Source organism: Mustela lutreola, chromosome 3 (genome assembly GCF_030435805.1).
Source record: "Mustela lutreola isolate mMusLut2 chromosome 3, mMusLut2.pri, whole genome shotgun sequence".
In the NCBI taxonomy this organism is placed as follows: domain Eukaryota; kingdom Metazoa; phylum Chordata; class Mammalia; order Carnivora; family Mustelidae; genus Mustela; species Mustela lutreola.
In genome coordinates, this window is record NC_081292.1 from 19362894 (window position 1) to 19387475 (window position 24582).

The window sequence follows — 24582 nt, forward strand, 5'->3', positions numbered from 1 at the left end:
TCCTTTTCTGTTCCCCCAAAATGCATATTCTTTGGCTAGTTCAATGATAATGATTGAGTTAATCAATAGTGTGTTTGAACCAAGGTCATAAAATAAAAGGTTGCCCCTCAGCCTTTTGAACAGAGGCAAACCGGAAACCTTAGTAAGGATGAGTAGAATTGCTTTTTGCCTCAGTTTGACAAGTTTGCATGCATAAGACGGCATCACGGTGCAAAATATATTTCTTACTGTACATCCTGTATATGTATTTTTCAAAAAACTTCTGAAAAATTAGGGGTGTCTGGCTGGCTCAGTCACTGAAGCATGCAACCCTTGATCTCAGGGCTGTGAGTTCAAGCCCCATGGGGGCAGAGAGCTTATTTAAAAATTTTTGAAAAATTCTAATAGGAAAATCAGATAGAGCCCTTCTAATGAAAAATTAGCAAGCCAATGGAGTGGTGCATTTCTTATAGGAAGACTTACGCGGGACACATAGGAAGAAGAAAGTGAGGTTCACTTACACGCTGGGCCAGAGTACTCAACACTATATTTCTTTTTGCCTAGCTTTTGTAGTTTAGCATTTGTCTAAATACACTGCTGAGCAATAATACTTGTTTTTACTTATTTATTTTCTATATATTTATAAAATAAATAAATAAATAATGTAAAATAAATGCTTATTTATTTTCTATTTTAAATATAAAATAAGATATATTTTATATTTATATAATATAGTGTCCTTTCAAAATCATATTACATAGAGCAGTGTGATAATCCCATTTTATATAACAACAACAACAACGCCACAATCGCCGGTTTTCATTTCTAGTCCTGATGTTGGCTGATTTCAAGACTCCCTGGACCTCGGTGTCTTCATATGCTCCCTTTTACACAAAATGACAAAATGAGGGCTAGGAGAAAAGAAGAAGTCTGAATGCCTTTAGTTTTAAAATTCTATTGTTTTGATTTGGTGAAACAGTAGATATTTCTGTCTCTCAATACTTTCTGGGTATTTGGACCATGAGATCAGACAAACAAACAAACAAACAAACCATTGTCTTCCTTGCAGCAAAAATCCCAAGTGCAACAGGATTGAAATTCTTTGCTAGGAGCGGCAAGTCCCTTGGGCCTTGACCTAGAAACCCCGACCTTAAACACAAACCCATTACCATCCATTGGTGATCATCTAAAAATCAATTTCTCTCATGCCCAAAGGGCTTGTCTCACTTTCTGTCTCACTGTCATCCTCCACGAATTTGCAGGACATGATTCTGCTTTGTCTCCTGCACTCTTTACAAATACATGTATATATAGATATATGTAATCAGAAAATTATATCATGGAAATTCCTATTTCAATGGCTGCCTGGGCCACTGTTTGAGAATTCCTGAAAAAGTTTCCTCTGGCCTAAGCCTTCAAGTCCTCTTGCAGAGCAGGAAAGACTCAGTCTGGCAAGAACCAGTAGAGGACTTCCAAAAAGAACAAACACACCTTGTGACTCACGAGAATGACTCAGGCACGGGCTCTGTGCCCCCTGTGTCACAGGTGATCCATCACCGACACCGTCAAAGGATGCCCGGCGGGCGGCCAGGTCTTCCGTGCGCTGGGAGGGAACCATGCCCTTCTCTACATCTGCTGATTTCATGTCCTGGCACGGGAGGCACCTTCAGAAAGGGAAACCAGGACTGGACTGCCATGAGAGTAGCAAGTACTGAGGGAGGACCTACCTACTGTGAGCAATGTGGCTCAGAGCTGCCCCTGCACTTGGCCATGGAGCTGTTCACCTGTCCCAGAGGAGTGCTCAAATAGGTGGGACAGACAATCAGTGCTCAGGGGTCCTGGGGGGTGGAGCTACTGTGTGGTCTGGGGCAATCAACAAAAATGCCACTCCTGAAACAGAAGTGCAGCTGAGCCTTGCACGGAGAGTAAGAACCCCGGAGACAGGGAAAGCAAAAGACGTTTCCAAAGTGGGGAAGGAGGCCCATGAAAGCGCAGGGGCAGGAATGCGTGCGGCCTGTTAGCACCGATCAGGAACGAACTGTGAAATACTAACTTTGGAATCCGCATGTCACATCTCCAAGTGTGACAAAAGAAACATTTCCTACCCAGGTCTCAAAAGTAACAGGATTCATATGGCAAATAGGTAAGAGTTCGCTTTTCCCCAGATCTGCACATTAGAAAATGGTGTCTTAGGGTCGCCTGGGTGGCTCAGTGGATTAAGCCGCTGCCTTCCGCTCAGGTCATGATCTCAGTGTCCTGGGATCGAGCCCCGCATCGGGCTCTTTGCTCAGCGGGAGCCTGCTTCTCTCTCTTTCTCTCTCTCAATCTGCCTGACTCTCTGCCTACTTGTGATCTCTCTGTCAAATAAATAAATAAAAATCTTAAAGAAAAAGAAAATGGTGTCTTAGAAAATACTTGTCGTCCATTGTCTTACTGCCCATCACTTTCTTTGTGGTTCATATATAATCCCAATTTCCCATATCTCTTTAATCTGTTTCTGGAGTTTCTGGAGTCAATTATAGAACTGGGTGAAGTTCAATCAAAGTCTTATTATTATACTATGCAACACTGCTAAGACCTATAGGGGAAAACAAAAAAGGCTAAGTAGGATTTCTATTTTTAAGAAACTTTGGTACGAAAGACAAAACATTGGCCTGTAAGACTATTAAATGAAATATTTGCTTCATATTACATACAAAATATAATATAGGAAGATGAACCATGAACAGTATTTTCATTTGAAGTTTATAGCTGGCATGGTCTACTTAGGTATATGTAAATCGTATGTTTTTTTTTTTTTTTAAAGATTTTATTTATTTATTTGACAGAGATCACAGTAGACAGAGAGGCAGGCAGAGAGAGAGAGAGGGAAGCAGGCTCCCGGCTGAGCAGAGAGCCCGATGCGGGACTCGATCCCAGGACCCTGAGATCATGACCTGAGCCGAAGGCAGTGGCTTAATCCACTGAGCCACCCAGGCTCCCCTGTAAATCGTATGTTAATATGACCTATGACTCACCTGAGGACTGCCATCAACTGTTGCCCACTATGGGTACTGCGTTAAAAAAAGCATTAGACCTCAGAAGCGAGCTCTTGGCTTACCATGACATATGCGCAATGCCATATCTGTCCAGAGGAGGGCATCCTTTTCTAATTCTTCCACCTGGAAGGGGCACCTGTTCTTAATTCCTCCATCTAGAGGGGACACCTTTCATTTGCTCAGAAGTCTCTGAAAGGTGAGTTGGGGGTCCTGATCCTCCTTTTTCATAGGAGTAGATATGGCTCTTGATGAAATACTTTGTAATTTACTCAACTGACTCAGTCTTGAGGATAAATAAATAAGCTGGAGAACGGATGGGGGAGTTGATGAACATTCATTCTTTTGGACGTCATCATTGTATAAGCACCACTGTTCACACCGTGCTTCACTGCACACACCTCAGTGGCGTTCCAATGAGAGAGGTGACTCAGCTTACCTCGTTCTCCTGGGGTCCCTGGCACGCCTGCATTTCCAGGGAAGCCTGGCGTCCCTGGGGGTCCTTGTTCACCAGGGGTTCCGGGTGACCCTGGTCTACCAGGTTCTCCAGGGGGCCCTTGGATGGTCCGGACTGATGAGGACTGGCTGGGAATCTGGTTGAGGATGGCCGTGTACCTGGCCATATGACCTGAGACACACAGGGCAGAGACATCCTTCAGTGAACTGTGTCACACACAGAAGGGAAAACCGACGGTATTATCTGTCAAGGCGCCGAACCATTCTGTTAGACAACCGCAAGAGGAAAAGCACACCCCTCTGAAATATGTTGATTTCCAACTTAAAAATGATGACATTTTACTTTGGATGATATGAACAGCTGGACTGTTTTCAAGGCGCATCTCAAGCGTCTGGAATGCCACAGCTCACATCAGCATCTCAGTAAACAGCATGGGCAGAAGTCATAAATTTGATCTTCGCCCCCAACATTTATCTGACCCCTAAACCCTCACCCAGCTGCCCCTTTTCTCTAGCAACAGCACCCCCCCAACTTATTTGTCTTTTTTCCAACCCACAAAGCCTGCTACACCCTCTTGCTCACAAACCCCCAGACAAGTGTTTTGTTTCAATTTGACTCTCCGTTGCCAAGACTTTTTGCAGGAACCTTTCCTTGGGTCCCAGCTGCAGATACTCCCACCAGCTTTACTTTTTAAAAAAATCTGGCTCTCCCTCCTATAATCCCTTAACTCAGTTATGCCTGGATGAACGTATTTTAATAAACAGAAGTACACATTGGTAAAGTGCTTGATACCATAACGCCTCAGTTTTCCGGCAACATCAGGAGCTAAGATTTTCCCACATGAGTGTGTTTTCTAGATGATAACCTATCCCTTTTCAAACCTGCAAATCTAAATAAAGAAGAGTAACCATTTTTAGAAGGATTATTTCTAAAATATATTCAATGCCTTCTTTTTTTTTTAAAAGATTTTATTTTATTTATTTAACAGAGAGAAAAATCACAAATAGGCAGAGAGGCAGGCAGAGAGAGAGGGGGAAACAGACTCCCTGCTGAGCAGAGAGCCCGATGCAGGGCTCAATCCCAGGATCCTGAGATCATGACCTGAGTTGAAAGCAGAAGCTTAACCCACTGAGCCACCCAGGCGCCCCATTCAATGCCTTCTTAAGCATAGGACCACCACTGAAACTGATTGACTCGGGGGCATCTGTAGGCATGTCCACTATTGTCCGGGTGCAGTTGACATTTCCATATCTGCTTTTCTAGGTTCTTCCCCTGACAAGAGGCCCCCCTTTATCACCTTTCTAGCTCTCATCACTATGGTCTAACACAGCTTCCCACTTCACCTTTCCTAGGGTAATTCTTCTGATCAGCTCTGGACTAAAAACAAGATTAACGGAGCATTGAGGAATTAAATGCTAAACAGTGAATCAAGTTCTGAAGAGAATCCTAAGCAATGGAATAAGGAACCCAAAGGAACCTGAAGCAGCACATGGGAAGGGGGCTAAGGTGCCAGGCATAGTCCCCGGGAAGGTTGGGTCTTGCTCATTATGTTGTGTGCAAACTTTTCTATCTCTTCTCTCTCAGCTGCATCTACAAACAGGGCCTCCCTATTCTACAGGCTCCTGTCAGCTTCCTTGCATCACTCCCTGCTGGCTTCCATTTCCTCGAAGTCATTCACAAGAATCCGAGAACTCCCGAGCAGGGGGAAATGCAATTTTGAACTCTCAGTTTTTAGGGCATGTCTTAAATGATCATATATTTATATAAGATTTTTATTCTACAGTGGAATATGATAGCAACTATTGTGAGATCTCCCACATACTGTGGCCCATCAGTCCCATCTGGATTTAACCCCTAGGCTTCCTTAAAATGATTTCCTGCTCGTTTACACTGTATACTTGAAATGAGAAACCTACAAAATAATCCAAGGTACAGGATAGCTTTGGATGTTTTCAATGTTCAATTTAGCTTTCATGATGTTCAAGTTAGCTTTTATAATTTATTGTGTTTTTAAAGATCTTGTTTTGGCATGAAACTCGAATAGTTTTACTTAAAATTCCCTGAGATACACACATTTAATTTGGGCAATGTAATATAAATGAAATAAAGTTGAAACACAGGGAGCATTACTGTTATGTCAGAAGATGACAGCTTTTTACATGGTTTGCACAGCTTAGTCTTGATGAGAGCTCTCCCAAGCCGACATGCACCTTCACTCAGTGTCTTCCCAGAGATGAGATCAGGGTTTATCTACTATGCATGGGGTTTAGGAACCAGCCATTATGGCTTCTTTGACTCTTACGGGACTCCCAGACATTCCTGGGTTAAAAAAACGTAACCGTCCAAAGCTAAGACAGTCACTCGGGTAATGAAGGTGGAGTGGCATGCTTCCAGAGTCTAAGGCTCAACCCGGAGCTAGATGGCAGGGTTTGACTATTTCATCTCTACCTGGGCTTAGATCTTTTTGGAATTGAACAAATTATTGGCAAAGGCCCACACTAGTAACCCTCTGGTTAGATTCCTGAGACAAAATGTCCGTGGGCCTGGGGGAAACCCAAAAGGGGTGGGTATGCAAGTGAATGAACACAAACCAGTACTTGAAATACTGTGCTGCTGGCAAGTTCAAGTTGAAAGCGAAGATATGGGGTACTACATCTGAGACAAATGATGCACTATGTATTGCTAACTGAATTTAAATAAATTAAAAAAAAAAGAATGAAGCAAAGGATCTTGGGCTAACCAAAAGAAAAGGATTTTAAAAAGCAGGTATTGGGGGCGCCTGGGTGGCTCAGTGGGTTAAGCCGCTGCCTTCGGCTCAGGTCATGATCTCAGGGTCCTGGGATCGAGCCCCACATCAGGCTCTCTGCTCAGCAGGGAGCCTGCTTCCTCCTCTCTCTCTGCCTGCCTCTCTGCCTGCTTGTGATCTCTCTCTCTGTCAAATAAATAAATAAAATCTTTAAAAAAAAAAAGCAGGTATTGATTGAAATCTAGTGAGTTGACAGAAAACACCATGAATCATCTTTTTGAAAGCAGCTTCTCATTCCTCAGTCTGATAACTTTCATGCGCTGAGTACTTGAGGAAAAAAAAACACTATCCACTTCAAGACAAGGAAAAATAAGAAATCTAATCTGGGCTGCTAAGTTAAAACTACATGGGCCAAAGGAAAGCTCTTGGACAGGTGCCGCAGAGGATGTGGGTGTCTGTGACAAGGATGCAGGACTCCAGGGTGATCTGTGCTGACCTCTTACCTGGGTTAGTTACAACCACGTGTAAAGCTTACCTATCTGCACTGAGACCGAGTGTTTGCGGTGTTTTCCAGAGTCACTACCTTCTGGGCAAGGCAGATCCCGGTTTGGACAAGGGAGAGAGAATGACATTGGACACCGTGATGTACTTACTCTGGATGAGCTGTTCGCACACCTGACGCGCCACCGCTCGTACCATAGCTTGAGACTGCAGGTCCCCCTGCGTGAGAAGAAAGCATCCTCTGAGAACTGGCCGCAAGCCCAGCGCCATAGCCATACTTCTGGCATGCCGCTCTGACTCGACCCCCTGTTCCCCACACATTGGTTCCCCCAGAAAAGGACTGGCCCCCATGGTGCAGGCGAGGAGGAAGCGATTTGACACTCATGGTGCAAGGCTCCTGGGAACCTGCATTAAATGACAAATCAAGTCTTTCTGGTCCTAGATTCTAAAAAAATTTCATAGTTTTGACACAAATCCATATATGTTCAATACCCCACTAATAGCTCTTCAGAGCTTATAAAATCTAATACTTTCTCAGGCAGTGGCTTAGTTCATATTAGCAACAACTCCAAGGAAAGACGTTAAACCCATCTTATAGATGAACAGTTAAACATGTTGCCCAAGGGTTCACAGAGGTGACTGGATGAGCCCAAAGTCACGGTTGCTTCTACCACAGGCGACAGCACAATTCTATGAACCGCTGCACAATTTCTCAAAAGAGAGAGAAGCTCCCGAAAATAAACTGATTTAAGTTCTCCAACCGGTTGCCTTCACTCTGCATCCGCCATCGGCTGCCAATGTCGGCCCCTCAGGGAGAACACAAGCCCCATTCTACTACTTGGCATCTGTAGAGAGTTTTTCATGTTCTCAAGCCTTTTTACATCCATGATATAATTTTGTCATCAAATCCACTTCGGAGCTACTGGAGTTCGATTCTCTCCATTTTAACCTTAAAGAAAGGGCCCGAGGTCATCTAGCTGAATGGTAGCAGAGAGGCAACTAGAAACCAGCTCTCCTGACTTCTAGCCCATGGGGTGTCTTTCCACCTGACAGTGTGCCTGCAGTCCAGTGGGTTGAGGGGAGAGGGGAGAGAGGAAACGGAATCAGAGCGATGAACAGTAAAGATGGTAAGTCATGATAGTAAAGAGCCATCCTGTCACAGGCTTATGTAACGAAAGGTGTGCAGCTGGTGGTGCCTGGTAAACAGAGCCAGAGGATACTCACTCTTTCTCCTCGCTCTCCCTTGGCTCCAGGGATACCCTATAAAAAATTAAAATTGTCAAGTTACTTGTAACACTGCCTTCAGCTGGCCGTAATGAGAGTGGATCTTTTCTTATTTTATTAAGATGTTTTTCCTGGCTCTCACGGTTCTGCAGCAAAAATCGATACACAACAGAAATAAGCAAACAGCAAACAGAAGGAGCTCTTTTAAACTTTTTACTCCCCCAGCCTTTGAATACGTAGACACAGGAATTTTTCATGCAAAACTGAGATCAGGCAGCAATACTGCTTTGTGACGCCATTTCACCGAACAGGTCACTCACACCTTTCCGCCCTAAGCACCACTCCATAAATTGTACTCTACTGATGCTTCATGATTTATTTTACAAGCCTCTTTTGAATAGCTACATTGTTTCCATTTTTAAAAGATTATTTTTTGAAGAAAGTAAATGATCTTCCATCCTAAGGGTTCAGATAAGAGATGAGATTTGTGGAATCCTATACTTCCGCTTTCTGTCCATGTCACAGGACACGGTTCTTCTCCCTGATTCTCCCTGATAACGGGAACTTGTATTAATGCAAACTCTCAGCTGAATTATTATTTTGTTTTGTGGCTTAGCTACTCTTTGACCCGTAAAAAAACATATTATTACCGTAAAATTTTTTACTGAAGAAATAATGGAGATTTCAAGTGTTTCTGTAATGAAATTACACTAATAAGCAAAACATGTGTCTTCAGAGAATTTCATCTTTTTGTTTCAACTCTGAAGCAACATAACAGATTCCCCTGAATAACATTTTTAGAGCCTCTACTAAAAGGGTAGCAAATAGCCTTTACAGATGGAATCTACCCACATTGTCAGACGGTTCCCCGTTGTTACAATAAACTCAACAGCTCCCAACCAACTATCTTCTCCAGAATCTCTACTCAATTAACAGTCACCCAAATTCAAAATTCTGGTTTCACACCATTGGCGTGCAGGTAAATTTGCTTTCTGGAAAAATAAGATGCCCTGACTTGCAGAGTTTGCTGCTATTGGAGGTGTAAATCTATCTTCCGTGGTTGATTTCAAGCTACCCATGTGCTGTCAGTGAAGACAGAGTTGAGGAAGGAAGAGAAGCAGGTGCAAGCAGCTTGAGCCCACCACTGGTTCTGTCTTTCCTCTTCCTTGCATTGTGTGTGTCTATTCCACACACACACACACACACACACACACACACACACTCTTGGATTGCAATCTCTCATAGCCATTCCTTCTGTTCCATGACCCGATTCCCCACATAACCACGAGTCCTTCCTCAGAGACCACCAGCACTCAACCTAGAAAGCGCAGTGACTACAGAGTGACCACAGCTCTTCCTCTATTTGAATCACCTGATGATTCTTAGACATCCAAGTGACAAAGTTGGTTCTTCAACTCAAAATCTTTTGTTATTTAGCTCCAACCTCCCTATCTTCTACTCCTCAAAATGATACTTTCACACTCCCATAGACCTGATGATCGACTCATAGACCTGATCTACTCAGTGTGTGAAAACATTTGAAATGTGAGAAAAATATTAAAGTATTTATAAACATAAATGTTATAAATTAAGTAGCAACAGTAGGAATATTCTAATCCAGCACTTAGTTCAACTACCAGTGATATGACGCTGCATTTTTTAATTCTCCAATGTACTTAGTTACAAGTCAATGGATTTCTCTTCTATGTAGATGGTAAGATCTCTAAAACTGGAAGACATAACTTATATTACTTTGTATTTCTAGAACTACCTAGCCTGTTTCCTGCATAAAAGATTTACTCAAACATTCAACTAAATCCAATATTAAATTGAAGTAGTCTTTATAAATCTAGGACTGCTGTCTACTTCCTCTGACCTTGAGCTTCCTTTTGTTCTGTTAATAAAGTGAGAAGAAAAATATTAACTGACTTCAACTTGAAGAATAAATCCACCCTTTAGTGTACTATAAGATAATTTTTCAAGATTACAAATGAGATCAATAATCAACAAAGCCGAAGAGAACATTATTGAAAAATACATACACAACATATAATAGTGGAATCTCAATGCTGGGTATATAGGCATTCACTCTAAATCTTTTGAATTTTGTTTGAAATTTTTCACACTAATATTTTGGGGAAAAAATAAATGAGATAGGATCTCTAAGCCACTTAAACTCTCGGAGCTTCTTTGTAAAATCAGGCCATTAAGTTAAATGGTCTCTGGGGTTCCTTACAAGGATAATGTGTTAGCATTTCATAATATTATCATTTTTTGGAATGAGGTAGCACGTGGAACAGACCTTATGAAAAATACAAAGCTGGACTTGCCAGGGGAGAATCTCAAACTCTACAAAGAAAACATATGCTCTCTATAACTATTCTAAGCATGTAAATTCCATAGGCAGTCTATGTCTAGCTCACAAACTCCCGTCTCCCCAATTCCTAGGACTGTGTTTGGGCATGTGCTCAAAGATATGTTAACCGAATGAATGAATGAATGGCTGAATTTTACTGCAAGTCTGGATGGCAGCTTCATTTTAACTGCCTTGACTGAAAAAACATTCTCAGGCATTCTAGACCATCAGAAAAAGAGTTGATTCTGTTAAAAAGTATCCAAGAGTTGATTCTGCTAGAAAGTACCCAATTTCCCTTATAAAAACTGTTTGCAAAAGTAAGATGTACAAGGCATCCTTCACTCACAATTCTTTAGAGATAAAGATGTACTGCTGTTGTCTTCCTCATGTCTTGGCTCTACAAGTGGCCAAATCCCCAAAGATGCAATAATGTCTAACTGGAGAAAAGAGCTACTTATGCTACTATGAAATAAATCTTTAGTGGAAGCAGATTTTCAAGCATTACATGCAAAACAAAATCCAAATCAGCAACAAAAATAAGTAAATCTTCCACATTTTTAATATATTCAGAAACTATTGGTAAATACTAGCAGTTTAATACCGAAGCTGCTTTTTATCATGTTCTAAGCACTGTTCTCAGTGTATCAACCCATTGAACTCTATCACAGCCTTATCAGATTAATTTATTTATTTAATCCTTATAAGAATACCTATAAAGCAATCTAATTCATTCTTTCTAACAACCCTAGGAGATGTTATTTCCACTTTACACATAAGAAAAATGATTCCCCAAGAGGTGAAATAACTCGTCCATGATCCCACAGTGAGGAAAAGGAAACTCTGGGACCAGAACCCAATCAGCTGGGCTCCAGAGCCCGTGATCTCCCCAGCAAAGTGTTCTTTTAGCAGAGTGAATGAGAACGCCATTCAACAATCCTGCCATCCAAGATCTTCAACTCCATTTCCTAGCTAAACAATAACAAAAAGGCAACCAGGACTCCCTCCCCACTAACCCTAGCTGCTCAGAACTCAGTGTTAACCTGAGTCATTTCTTAAAAACAACTGATATCAAGTATTTTTTTCCTGAACCAATACACTATTTGACATCTCTATTCCTAGCTATCATTTATTAAATATGCTTCCTTGGAATGTTTAAAACTTAGAAAAAGAAGTTAGAGGGTGAACCCAAGTGATAAGAAAAAGCACACCGTATCAGCCCCTTCTGGTACATAGAGATGGATGTATTTAATCCGACCTGAAATTCCTCATACTCAGCCTCATGATGCTGGCTTTTTGGTAACTACAGGACACAGCTAGGAAGTCTCAGTGAAAGACCCATTTAGTAGAATATCTGTACAACAAGAAGTTATTTTTTATTCCAATGTCCCTAACATCTTTCCTTTGATTTTTGCAAAGTAAAACAAAAACAAAATAAAAATTCCTGAGCAAGGGCAGGTCCATAACTCCACCAAAGTACACTTTGAGGGAAAACACATATTCCCTGTAGATGTGGGAAAGAAAAATGGCACATTTTCCTACAATTTTAGGAACCCTTGAAATGTAAAGAAATGAAACTACAGTAGCTACATTCATAAAGTCACAGAATTTTAATGCTGAGGGAAGAGGAATGATCTCATCATGGTCCAAGTCCTACATATTAAAGATGTCTGTTAACACAAATCAAAACATCCTAGCTCGGCTCTAAAGGTCTCCCACGTTAGACCATGAAGAGATAATCTTCTAATACTCCCTAGGACATCAGCCTAACTAGAATGCAAACATGCCTTCATTCTTTCTTTCTTTTAACAATGACCTATTAAGAGCCCTCTATGAAACGAAGCTGGAAACTAGGAACAAAAACATGTGAGTACATGAGTATGATGACATTTCTGCCTTTGAGGAAGAGATCATTTCAGTGGAGGGCTGGACGTGGTCTCAGCCTGAGGAGGTGAGTGGCGCCTCACACAGGAAGTACCCAGCTTTAAAGAAAGACTAGCCAGAAACTCAGCACGGTGAGAAAGGAGGAGAAACCAACTCAGATGAATGGAAGGATGTTCTGAAGCCTAAACAAGTGTGAAATGGTATAGTATGTGTTGGGTCAGCTCTACATAATTTTAGATGACTCAACTCCAAACAAAGAGACGGTGGGAGGCCAGTCGGAAGGTCAAGATAGGGACCATGATGAAGGGCCATGTCTACCTTGCTTAATATTTGGGACCCATCCTCTGGCTACCGGGATCCAGTGAGGAGACTCAAGGCAGAGAATGACACATCAAAGATGTACTAGAAGGATCACTCAGCACCTGGGGAATGGACGGACCAGGGTGAAAGCAGAGGCAAGGGGGCCAGTTAGGGCTGGCCGTGATAAACTCTGTGAGAAAAGAAGAGAGGTCAGAATAAAATTGTGGCAGTGGCCATGATGTAAGAGAAAGAGTTGAAAAATTCTAAAATGTATAAAAGATGGGGTGGTTTGTGTTTACTTTATGTCTTAATCACAACCCCCATCAATGCCCTCTTCCTGTCTTTGTGGGCAGAAATCACACCCACATCTCAAGATCCAAGCCAAATGCTGCCTCATTCGGGCACGATTCTCCCTAGCCCGTCAGCTCAGGGTGTAGCTCCCTCTCTGTCTCTCTCTGTCTCTCAGTGGGGCTTTCATAGCAACTTCGTTGTCTTTCCCTCAAGACATTTCTTACATTCTGCCTTTTATTATACCTATTTATCGAAAAAACATTCTCTCTAGATTTTCCATGGATGTGGAAAAACATCTTGGTCATCTTTCATATCCCTAGGAACTCCTTGCCCCCATGTATCTGGGTCCATATCATGGCTACCCAGCACATATTTTTAAATGAATGAATGGGGAAGCCGATGTCCTGAGAGCCTAGATAAATTGCTTAAGGGATGTGGCAGGCACAACTGGGTAAGATCATAGCAGGGCCACCTCCAGAACCCAGGCATCCTGATTTCCAGTGCAGTGCTCTTTAAATGCTGGAGGGGACCCCTCTACTTGTGTCGATTTCAAGCTGAACCTATGGCCACTTCTTATACGAGCTTCATCACCATCCCCCGCGCTGGAAGGGAGACCCTGCATTTCAGCCCAGTCTGCAACCTCAGGTAAGAATTATGAGTGCTACAGCCACAGATGCACGTTCCAGCCCGGGCAGCCGGTGGCTGATGGCAGATCGCAGGAAAGCACACGGTCCTGGCACTGCCCTAGGAAACACGTTGCTATTTTCAGTGGGGCCGTCTGTCTCTCTTGGTCTCTTTCCCTCCTGCCTTCCTAGACAGACATCCATGGGAAATCAATCAGGGCCCTACCACCAGGACACTGAGCCTGCTTTACTGGTCACGCCAGACTGGCGGCCAGCAGGCGTCCCAGCTGCTCACATCCCAGAGTGATCAGGAAAGTCTGGGCTGGACAGTTTGGAGAACAACTGGCTTTGGAGAGGAGACCCAGAGCTCACGACTGGGGCAACACCTCCCCCACCACCACCACCCCAGTGCCTTTATACTACATGGCTTCTGTCTCTGATAAAACTGCTAGTGGCACGGGGATCCTCACGCACCAGCAAGCGCCCTTTTTCATTGATTTACAATAATTGAAGATAATGTTATAAACAAGTACTTTATTTCTGGGACAAAGTTTATGGGCATTTTGGCGTGCCCCATATTTACAGTCTATTTGAGAGCTCCATCCACCAGGTGGTAGGGCAGGGTGGGGTTCTACTTAGCTAATGTGTTCACCCTTCGTGCACCCATTTTCTTCCCCTAAGGACCTCCGACAGCCAACCCTTCTTTCCCATTCTACTGTTCATGGATTTAGGATCAACCCAGCTTGGGGTAAGGGACACAAGTTCTAGGAGGGGTCCGCAAGAGGGCCGGGGATGAAAAGAGTGGCTCATATACCCATATGTTAGCTCATTGCCTCGTCCAATGAAAGCAGCTTTCGTTTTCTCTCATTCCACTTTGGGCGGCCTCCAAGCTTCTGAAGTCCTAAAATCTCTTATGGCTTTCTGAGAAACAGGTTTTATACGCACAGGTCTCTGACACTGCTTTAAGCCCTGTTGAAATATTCCAGAGCTCTTGTTCCCAGGAGCACATTTTGGGAAGTGGACTGAAGCCTGGTAGCAGAGATGAGGTTTTCAAATCTCCTTTCCAGTAAGAAACAGCCTCAAGCCAAATGCATAGAGAAGTTTGCAGTAAAAGAGTAGTAGAGATAGGGCTGAGAGTGTGGGTACACGTATGCACGCACGTGTGCTTGTGTGTGATTACATGTGTGAGTGTACAGTATGTTTCCATGTGCATGACCATTCTCAGTAACATCACTGTGGGTTTAAAAAAAGAGGTGCGGGGGTGCCTGGATGGCTCAGTCATTAAGCATCTGCCTTCAGCTCAAGTCGTGATCCCAGGGTCCTGGGATCGAGCCTGGTGTTGGGTTCTCTGCTCCAGGGGAAGCCTGCTTCTCCCTCTCCCACTCCCCCTGCTTGTGTTTTCTCTCGCTCTTTCTCTGTGTCAAGAAAGAAAGAAAGGAAGGAAATAAATAAATAAAAGAGGTGTGAAGACAAAGCAATAAAATCTTTTCCTGTGACCCATTACCAGCTGGATTTAAAAAGAGGAGCTATGAAAGTGTTTTGAACAAGGACATTGTACTTGGAATGAGTATACCGTTTCGTAAAGTGGCTGCTGAGGAAAACATTCATTTGGGTGTGCAAGTAAGGACGTGCTGGCTCAAATCTGGAGGCATTTTCTATGTTCCTATCTTGAGAAAGGACCCTGAGGATGAGATCTTATTGCTGTGAGTTTTGAAAATAAAAAGTAATATGGCTTTCTGGGTGGTGAGAGGGAGACAGGTGTCCTTCCAAATGAGAACCAATGTTTCTGTTCTGTTTTGTTCACTGTGGTAGGGAGAAAAAGCATACCCTCCATCCCTCAAGAGTATCTATGCCCTCATCCCCAGAACCTATGAATATATCACCTTATGTGGCAAAGGGACTTTGCAAGTGTGACGTAGGCAAGCGTCTTGAGGTTCTCTAGGGCACTCTCGAGGATTACGTGGCGGCCCACATACAATCATATAGGTCTTTAAAGCAAAGAATCTTTCTGGACTGTGTCCAGAAGGAAATGTGATGATGGAAGAATGGCCAGAGAGATGAAACACCGCTGGCTTTGAAGATAGAAGTTGGCCATGAGCCAAAGAATGTGGGAAGTCTTTGGATGCTGGAGAAGACAAGGAAATAGTTTCTCTCCTAGAAGCTCCAGGAAGGAAGTGCCAACACCTTGATTTTAACCCAGTGAGACTGTGTCAGACTTCTGATCTGCACAACTGTAAGTTAATACATTTTTGTAGTTTTGAGCCTCCAGGATTGCAGTAATGCGCTATATGCAGCCACAGAAATTTCACTCATGGGTGCCTGGGTGACTCAATTGGTTAAGCAACTGCCTTTGGCTCAGGTCATGATCCTGGAGTCCTGGGATCGAGTCCTGCCTCGGGATCCCAGCTCCACTGCGAGTCTGCTTCGCCCTCTGACCTTCTCCTCTCTCATGTTCTTTCTTATTGTCTCTCTCTCAAATAAATAAAATCTTTTTTTTTAAAGATTTTATTTTTATTTATTTATTTGACATAGAGAGATCACAAATAGACAGAGAGGCAGGCAGAGAAAGAGGGAAGCAGGGTCCCCGCTGAGCAGAGAGCCCGATGCAGGACTCGATCCCAGGACCCTGAGATCATGACCTGAGCCGAAGGCAGCTGCTTAACCCACTGAGCCACCCAGGTGCCCCAATAAATAAAATCTTAAAAAAAAATTCACTCATTAACTTCTCCTACTTCATGCTTCAAATTTCACTCTTTTACAAATTCTTTACATGTCTGTGGTCATACATACATTTACATGTCTCCAGTTACTTTAAGGTATGGATCCAGGGTCAGTATATCACAGATAATGTCAGAATGCTGACTAATACCTACACCTAGAAGAAACAGCTTGAAAGTCGCTGAAGACAACAGATGCTTTGGAGGCCACTTAATGCAGCCTCCTCAACTTACAGATGAGGAAACTGACACAGATGTGCTCATTTTTTTCTCCCCCATCCTCTCTCTACTGCTCCCACTGGTCACACTTGAACACACGGAGAGATGAGAAGCACAAAAATGGGAGGTCTTTAGTTCTATTCACTGCCTTTCTTTCACTTACACTTATTTGCTTATGTGTGAGTTCGTGTTTGAAGGGAAATCCTGTCTTTCTTGTAGAACTTAGAAAGAAAAATCTGTTCCCATTCTTACCCATCCTTGAATTTCTCAACTTTGTATATATATTTTTTTTTTAACCAGGAGACAGGCCCAGTTAACACATAGCTGTTGTACCCAATCCTTGTAAAGATGATGTTGAATTTACTTAGAAAAATACAGAATAGCAAACAATGAAAAAATGTATAAACAGAAGCATAGCTGACTATTCCCTTTTGGGGCCATCTGTCTCTAGCCACGATATATGCACAGCCTGATCTCAATCCTTCCCCTGGGAGCTTCTCTGGTTTCCTTTATGGATGCCACAGAGTCTAGTAAGGAATAAACATTTTGTCCAACAGAGATGCTGGTAAATTTAAATAAGTTTAAATAAATAACATAAATAACATAAATAATCCAAAGCCAACTGGCTACTGTTGCAATACTCACAGGTGGCCCCAGGGCACCTTGAGGTCCCATGCTTCCTGTGATCCCTGGGACTCCAGGGGCTCCGGGAATGCCCTAAGTAGACAGACAGGAAAACGGAGCAAAGGTGAGTACTCACACATTCTCATCGAAGACAGCCAGCTCTCAAGAAGGATTAGCAAATACACACAGTGATGACTTCCCTCCCTCTCAACACCAAGACTTCAGGATCCATGGCTCATTCCTATTCCCAACTATCAAAAAGGTAGGGGAGACAAGTCAAGTGCAGTTCTTTCAAACTCAAGCCTTACCTAAGTTCAATATAAAAGCTAGATCATGCAGGGGATTGTAGGGACCGAGTGGCTTTGATAGAGTGATCAAGCCACATGGAAACTGTAGGGAGAGCTCTGCACCAAAGAGGGGGCTGTTACCCTAGAGCAAAGATGGCTGCCCAGGTGAAAAGCTGAGCAAAAGAAAATTTCTCAAAAGAAATGAAATGCTTTAAATCCTAGTAGTTTGTGGAAATACTCACAATTGGCCCTGGTGGTCCTGGAGGGCCAGAGGACCCGTCCTTTCCAGGAAATCCCTGGAGAAAAGAAACACAATGTGTCAACTATGCAGTTGCTTTATTTATGTGGTTTTCAGAGTAAATGTGCCTAATACTATTTAATATTGGCGGGGGAGGGACAAGTCCTGTTGCTTGCTCTGGACTTCCAAGGATTCACTGCTTTTAAACTTCATGAGAATTGTTCCTGGCAACACTTTTGGGTCTGTTGGCTCTGTGAAATTGTCCAGTGTAAGAATTTTAGGTCCAAGACATGCCACTTACAGACTAAACAGGAACTTGTTTCCAGAAAGTGTTTTTTTTTTTTAATTAAACCAAGCATAACAAAGGAAAAGAAGATGAAGTCTTGGTAATTAATCAGACAAAAAAGGGAAAAGATGAGCTAGTGTCTTTCATGGCCTAGAGTCAGCGAGAGTTTGGGGGCAAAGACTACCTATCAAAGAAACCTACATTACAAATTACTACAAGTTCTGAAACAGCAACTCTTCAGCAAGTGCCTGCAGGAGACTGTTGGGGGGATTTCCTGTTGCAATGACAGAGTTTTGACTGCTGGGTCAGCTTGTTCAATGTGTGTCACCGCCAGCTTACAAATGAGTAGACGTTGGCTTCCCATTCCATGCCGCAAGAGTTTAAGGCAGAAAGCAAATTATATTCTTTCTAAAAATATCTTCCTAAATGATTGAATGTGGTGTTTTGTGAAAATATATAAGGAAGGGCTAGAATGGGTTACACTTAAATGGTTATAGTTCTTAATTGTGGATGCTGGTCTTTGCAAGTAGTTAAAAATATGAAAGAGGTTCTTCAGTCTGAATTTTATAATAGGTTAATAAAATATGGACCAGAACATCATCTTCTACTCCACCGAGAAGTGAACGTTTTATCCTGAGATTTGTCTCTTTTAGGAATAATCTATTTCCATCTCAAACCAATGCATCCAAGTCAAACCAACCCCTTTTTGCTCACTTGGGGAAATTTGAAATTTCTGCCACTCTTCCAGTGACCCCTGTTTTTTCCTCTGTCTTATCCATGAAATTATCTCCTTACAGCTCCTCATCCACATTCACATTATCCCTCCCTACCTCAAGGTGTCAGATAAGAGAGTAAAGATGAGGTTGGAAGAAAAGAAATGGTATGTGAGTGGGAAGAAAGGAATAAAAAGGGGCATGAAGAGGGGTTGGGCTAAGTGTGTAGGAACAGCACTGGGCAGCAAAGCCCTCTCCAGCATGCTCTCAAACTCCAGTATACTGGCAAGTCTGAAAACCAGAAAAGGCTGATGATTCCAGATCTCACCAATGTTCATGATTTTCCTTTTCTGCCCAGGCACAGTGTGAGGCAAAGTTCCCAGCCTCCTGTTCCAGCAATCATGTTGGAACCACAGTACTGAATTCTGGCCAATGGAAAGGGGCCAGTTCTAGTCCTGGCTTTTGAAAATTTCCTGTGGGTAATCCTTCACTTTCTTCTCCCCTTTTGTAGCAACTTCAGAGCCCATGTGTTGAAGATTAAAGTCTCCCAAGATGGAGAGACCCCATGTTCCCCAATGACCATATAGAGCAGAGACTAGACCTCCCTACGCCTCTCTCTATCCCGTTGACAGTATTCGGTTGTGAACCAACAATAGACTTTATTTTATTTTGCTGCATTAAACCACTGAGATTTTAGAATTGCTTGTTACAGCAGTTATCCTACATTAATATACAAGCTAGTTGGTTTTTTGGGGGTTGTTGTTTGTTTGTATTTTTTACTACCACTTCTGTTTTTTTCATTTCAGACATTCAGTCAAAAATATTAAGTCAGAGGTTGCCTAGCTGGCTCAGTCAGGAGATTATGTGACTCTTGATCTTGGGGTCATGAGTTCAAGGCCCGTTTTGGGCTTAGAGCTTACTTAAAAAAAAAAAAAAAGCAAAACTAAGTCAGAAGGCTGCAGTAATAGAGGTTGATACAGATTAAGTTACACACACACACACACACACACCCCTTTTTTGGGGATTTACTAACTAAACAGCAAAAATTGATGCTGACCTAATCTGCAAGAAATTATTTTGCATTTTGTTTAAATACAGCATATTCGAGAAGAGGCCATAAAAAATCAGAACACGTGAGAGAGGAAGAGGGCTTGAGAACTGCAGTTCAATCTCTTCATGTTATAAGGGAGTAAATCTGGGGCCCAACGGGGTTAGGGGAACTTACCATTTAAAAGGTTGGGGAGAATTAAACACATTTCTTAAAAAGGAATTTAAAAATCTGTGATTTCCTCAATAAAGTTCACGGAAGAAAAAAAAAGGATTCTGGGCACATAGCCCATAATTTAAGATGTTTTAGAAAGAACATATTTTGGCTTCCTGCCCTAAAACTCTTCCAGCAGGGATGGGAAGCCCCCACGCACCCATGCACAACCCCCACACGAAACCCAGCCAACACGACACTCAGCCACCAGCACCGCAGCACGAGGCCCGCCCCAGGACACAGGGGCGATTGGTTTCACGGAAGGAACACACCGACGCCCCGCCCCCGAGTTGCGCGGAAGGAGACGGTAAAGCTGTGATGCGCCGGAAGTCTCCGCCAGTAAAGTGGTGATGCGCCGGAAGTCTCCGCCAGGCGCTAAAGGACAAGCCTGAGAACCGTTCTGCATTGACCTGTCCTGCTAAATTGGGCGGAGGGGCCAGTGCTTTAGTGTGCTCCAAAGAGGGTCCTAGACAAGACGTTTGTTCACTTCGTGTTCTTCTACCTACCAGAAGCTGAGAGAGCAGAAGCTATACTTGATTCCTTGTTCCATTCCTACTATTTCCCTGGCACACTGCTGGCACAAAATAGGTCCTAACACAATGTTTAATTTGAACAGCACTGGGGCTCCTGCAAGAAGGGCTCTGATTATCCTGTTGACTCAATAAGCGTCGGTCTCGGATAGTACTAGTCTGGAAATAAAGCGGGTGGGGAGGAAGTGCCGTGTCATCTGTCCTTGTGCCGGAGCCCTCCGTGAGCACAGAGGAAAGGGGTCAGGCGTCCTGCACCCTCGGAAGCTGACATTTCATTTCGGTGAATATCCTCAGGGTACTGTCCTAGAAGCGGACCCGGATGCCATGCCTTTGATTTACAGATGGACTCTTCTTGGGAGAAACCAGCCAGCTAGTGAAGGAGGCAGGGGAGGGCAGGGGAGGAGGCATGAGATTTGGCTTTCCCTGAAGTTGGCCACCAGCTCATCCCATGGGGGGAGCTGCAGTGTGAGTTACAACCCGCAGTGACCCGTCGTCAGGTTTTGTTCACCCATATCAGTTAGTCATGGACTGGAGCCAAGGTGCCATTTCCAAGAGCAGTTCTCTGCGGAAGGGCCAATTCTGAATCCTTAGCATCAGCATCTGTAGCTGCTTAGGGGTGGAATATACCTGTCAGGAAAGGGGGATCTGATGGGGGCGCCAACAGTGCATTTTACTCTAGCACTTTATTTCATGGATTGTCGTGAACAATCGAGAATTTTTAGACACTACAGTTCAAGAATAAAGGCATTAAGTTGCTGGAGGGGAGGCAGGTAGGGGGATGGGGCATCAGGGTGACGGGCATTAAGGAGGGCACATGATGGGATGAGCACTGGGTGTTGTATGCGATTGACAAATGATTGAACACTAATGACATTGAAACTAATGACCTACGATGTGTTGGCTAATTGAATTTAAATTAAAAAAAGAAGAAAGGCATGCTTAAGATTACTGTGAGTTACCCGTTTCCCTGATTGCAAATTGAAATGTACTTGTTCCACATTGTTATAACTAAAAGGATGTTACTTCGAATACCATTTTAGAGACATCATCAAACACATTTTTCCAAAGTTTTTTCCTAACCCTAGAAAATAAAAACTTCACATTTTTCATCATGTAAATAGTTTTACATTTTAATTTTTTGATTGCACGAGTAAATTTACCATTGAAAGATTATTAGTTGTAAGCCACACATTTGTCACATTAGAAAAGTATTTGCAAAGCTACTCTGTGCTGTGCATTCTGGTAGGATCTGGATAGCTGATGATGAATGAGACTGTCTTTCCAAGGAGCTTACGGTTTTGAGCAAAGCCTATAGCCAACGACTGGTAGCAAATGATAGTGTTATGATGATGGACAAGAGAGTTCCATGGGAACATGTAGGAAGAACAGCTCATCCTGGCATAGGAAGGGAGAGAGGGCTTCACCAGGGAGATGTTTAAATCAAGGGACCTGGGAGGGCTGGGCTACTGCGTGAATCTCCCTGCTCAAGCGTCGCTGTGGTGCCATGTTTTAGCCCATCTTTGCAAGCCAGGCAATGCTTAGCCAGGGCTCGGGTCCCCCTTCTCACCTCTTCATCTCAGGGTGAGGAGCAAGGGCAGCAGTTTTGTTTTGTTTTGTTTTAATATATAAAAGCAATAAACTTGGTGAAAAGAAAAACTCTGTAAAATGTCTGCATGTTACAAGGCAAAATGAACGACAGATTCTAGCTTTGTGATCCAGCTTAATCTTGATCAAAGCTCACTGGAGGAACGGTCTTCAACCCATCTCAGCTCAAAATGTGTTTGCATTTCCCAGAACATTTCTATACCTGTAAATTTTCCATTTCATATATGCTAGCCAATCTGGAAAGATGTGTGCTTGTGAGTTAAGCACCCTCATAAAAAGTGGAAACCCCAAGCACACAATGAAGAATGAATAGCAGGGAATAGAAGTAAGAGATAAGCATAATGTAGACATTCACTTAAGCCAACAAACATATTTTTCAAGAGCCTGAAGTCCACAAAAAGGCATGTTTTAGAACACGAATAACTCCAGACATTTTTCTTTTTCTGAGATTCTCACCTCAACATCTTAATATGCACCCACAACCCACATTAAAAATGAGTTTTGCTATAAAAACTTGAAGGGATTTTTATAATTTTGTTTTTGAAAAGAGGTGGCTATGAGCAAGTTACTAAATTATGGTTGGCTGTGATTTATCATCAAAGGGAAATTAGCCTTAACATTTGCTTTCAAAAATCACTGATATTTGAATGAATACTAAATTTACCTATGGACGAAACTGGCAAAGTATACTGTTTTACAGACATTTAGTTAACCATTCATTAATGTCCATTTTGCTGTTTCCCTTGCCCTGCTTTGGAAAATATATAATATACATACAAATTTCCTGTAGGGTCTTAAAAACTTTACAGTTTCTAAGTTCTGTGCCTCTGGCACTTAACAGCGGAAACTGACGTGCCCACAAAGAGTGTTGTAATTAAAATTAAAGTCAGAAGCAGAATATTTACGTTTATGTAGCTATCACATGGCGCTCAGAACTCGTGACTCAATCATGATACACACCACGCATGCCTTTTCTGAAGCCTGGAATGGTGAGTCACAGATATTAAGCCCAGATACTGGAACATGCCGATTGTTCATGTCCTCTGACCTCCACCGTGCTCTAAGGTAGAGTGGGCTGTCCACACAGCTGGCGTCCGATGAGTTTGCTTAGAGGAAGCAAACCCAAGCGGTGAGGGTCAGAAAAACACTTGAAGAAACTCCTGCTGGATGATCTCCACCCTGTGGCATGGGTCTGGACTGCTGGGAGCACCAGCAGACATCCCAGCAAGGCAGTCAGCCATGAGAAATAAGGCTGCTACTTGCAGCAAAGGATTACGCCCAACCACCAGAGTAAGAGGCCAAGCACCAACAAGCCACAGACTCTGTAAACACTACCCCAGCCTCGATACCCAAGATCAGTCCTTATGTGTGGCACCATGTTGAGCCACCCTGGGGAATTTTCAGACACACACACAGTATCTGTGTGTGCCTATAAATAGATATACAAACGTGCACATATTTACATATATATGCACAATACACTTAATATGTCCATACATGTATATATTACATATGTAACTTAATGTATATATATAGAGAGAAATACAGACATATTTTTAGTAACCCGAAGTGATGGCTTGGGTGAATTAAAGCAGCAGCAAAATGCTGTGCAAGGAATTACTTAGCCATACAATAGGCCTAACCTGCTATACTATCCAGTGATTCTAACTCCCAGCTGATTATGAGAAGCATTAAGCTTTTTATTTCTTTTTATTTTTTTTAAAAGATTTTATTTGAGAAACAGAGGTCACAAGTAGGCAGAAAGGCAGGCAGAGAGAGAAAACGAGGGGAAGGAGGCTCCCTGCTAAGCAGAAAGCCCAATGCAGGACTCGATCCCAGGACTCTGAGATCATGACCTGAGCCGAAGGCAGAGGCTTAACCCACTGAGCCACCCAGGCACCTGAGAAGCATTAAGCTTTTTAAAACTACAAATTCCAAAGTCACACCTAATACCTTGCATATCTAATTCTCTGAGGTCGAAGCCCAGGAATTGGTGTGCCCCAAAACAAAGCAAAACTTGGAGCGCCTCGATCCCTTACATTGGGGAACCACTGGCTTGCAAATATTAAGCATCTGGCCTGACCCTGAAGGATGGCCCGAGACCAGAGAACAAGGCAGATTTCATCCATGCCCTAGGCTCCAACAGGAGTGTCTGTAAACTGGTTAAAACATATTACAAATTCCCCAAGTAACTGCTCTCAACTGTGCCCAGATGTGTCACCATCCAAATAAGTGTGAAAAGTAATCAAAAGCTATTCCTCTGTGGGAACTATCAACTTCTGCTTCACCAAGTAGCCCAAACTGGTTTCTTCCAGCCCCCAAATTCAAGGCAAGATATCTTCCATCCTGTTTATTAAATATCTCGAATTGAAGACTTTCCTACATGAACAAAATCTCCCAGTGACCTTTATGAAACCGAATTTTGTGGAAAGAAAGAGCTAAGTTTTGGAACCAGAGAGATGGACCATAATCCTGGCTCCAACCCTTGCTAGCTGAATGGCATTGTGCTGCCCCCCCCCCCTTTTTTTAAAGCTCCAGATTCTTCATCTATACAGTGGAGTAACAGGGTTTGGCTTTCGTGGTCCTTCTGAAGATTACAGAACATCCATTGTAAAGCACCTGCACTTAGTCAATAATTAGTAATAATGATTCCTGCCATTTTTATTCAGATAAGCTGTGAAATTCCAATGGTGTATAGTGTCTATCGTT

General features: G+C 42.9%; 1 protein-coding gene across 2 annotated transcripts in view; it reads right to left on the reverse strand.

The window, feature by feature from the left end:
* Window positions 1-24582, reverse strand: part of COL14A1 (collagen type XIV alpha 1 chain) — a 219022-nt gene that overhangs the window by 20691 nt on the left and 173749 nt on the right. For both annotated transcript variants that reach the window (XM_059165716.1, XM_059165717.1), the window contains exons 41-45: window positions 17483-17536; window positions 16975-17046; window positions 7943-7978; window positions 6871-6937; window positions 3454-3642 (exon numbers count right to left, since the gene is read on the reverse strand). In XM_059165716.1, coding sequence (XP_059021699.1) covers window positions 3454-3642; window positions 6871-6937; window positions 7943-7978; window positions 16975-17046; window positions 17483-17536 — 418 coding nt within the window. The remainder of the gene's footprint in view (window positions 1-3453; window positions 3643-6870; window positions 6938-7942; window positions 7979-16974; window positions 17047-17482; window positions 17537-24582) is intronic.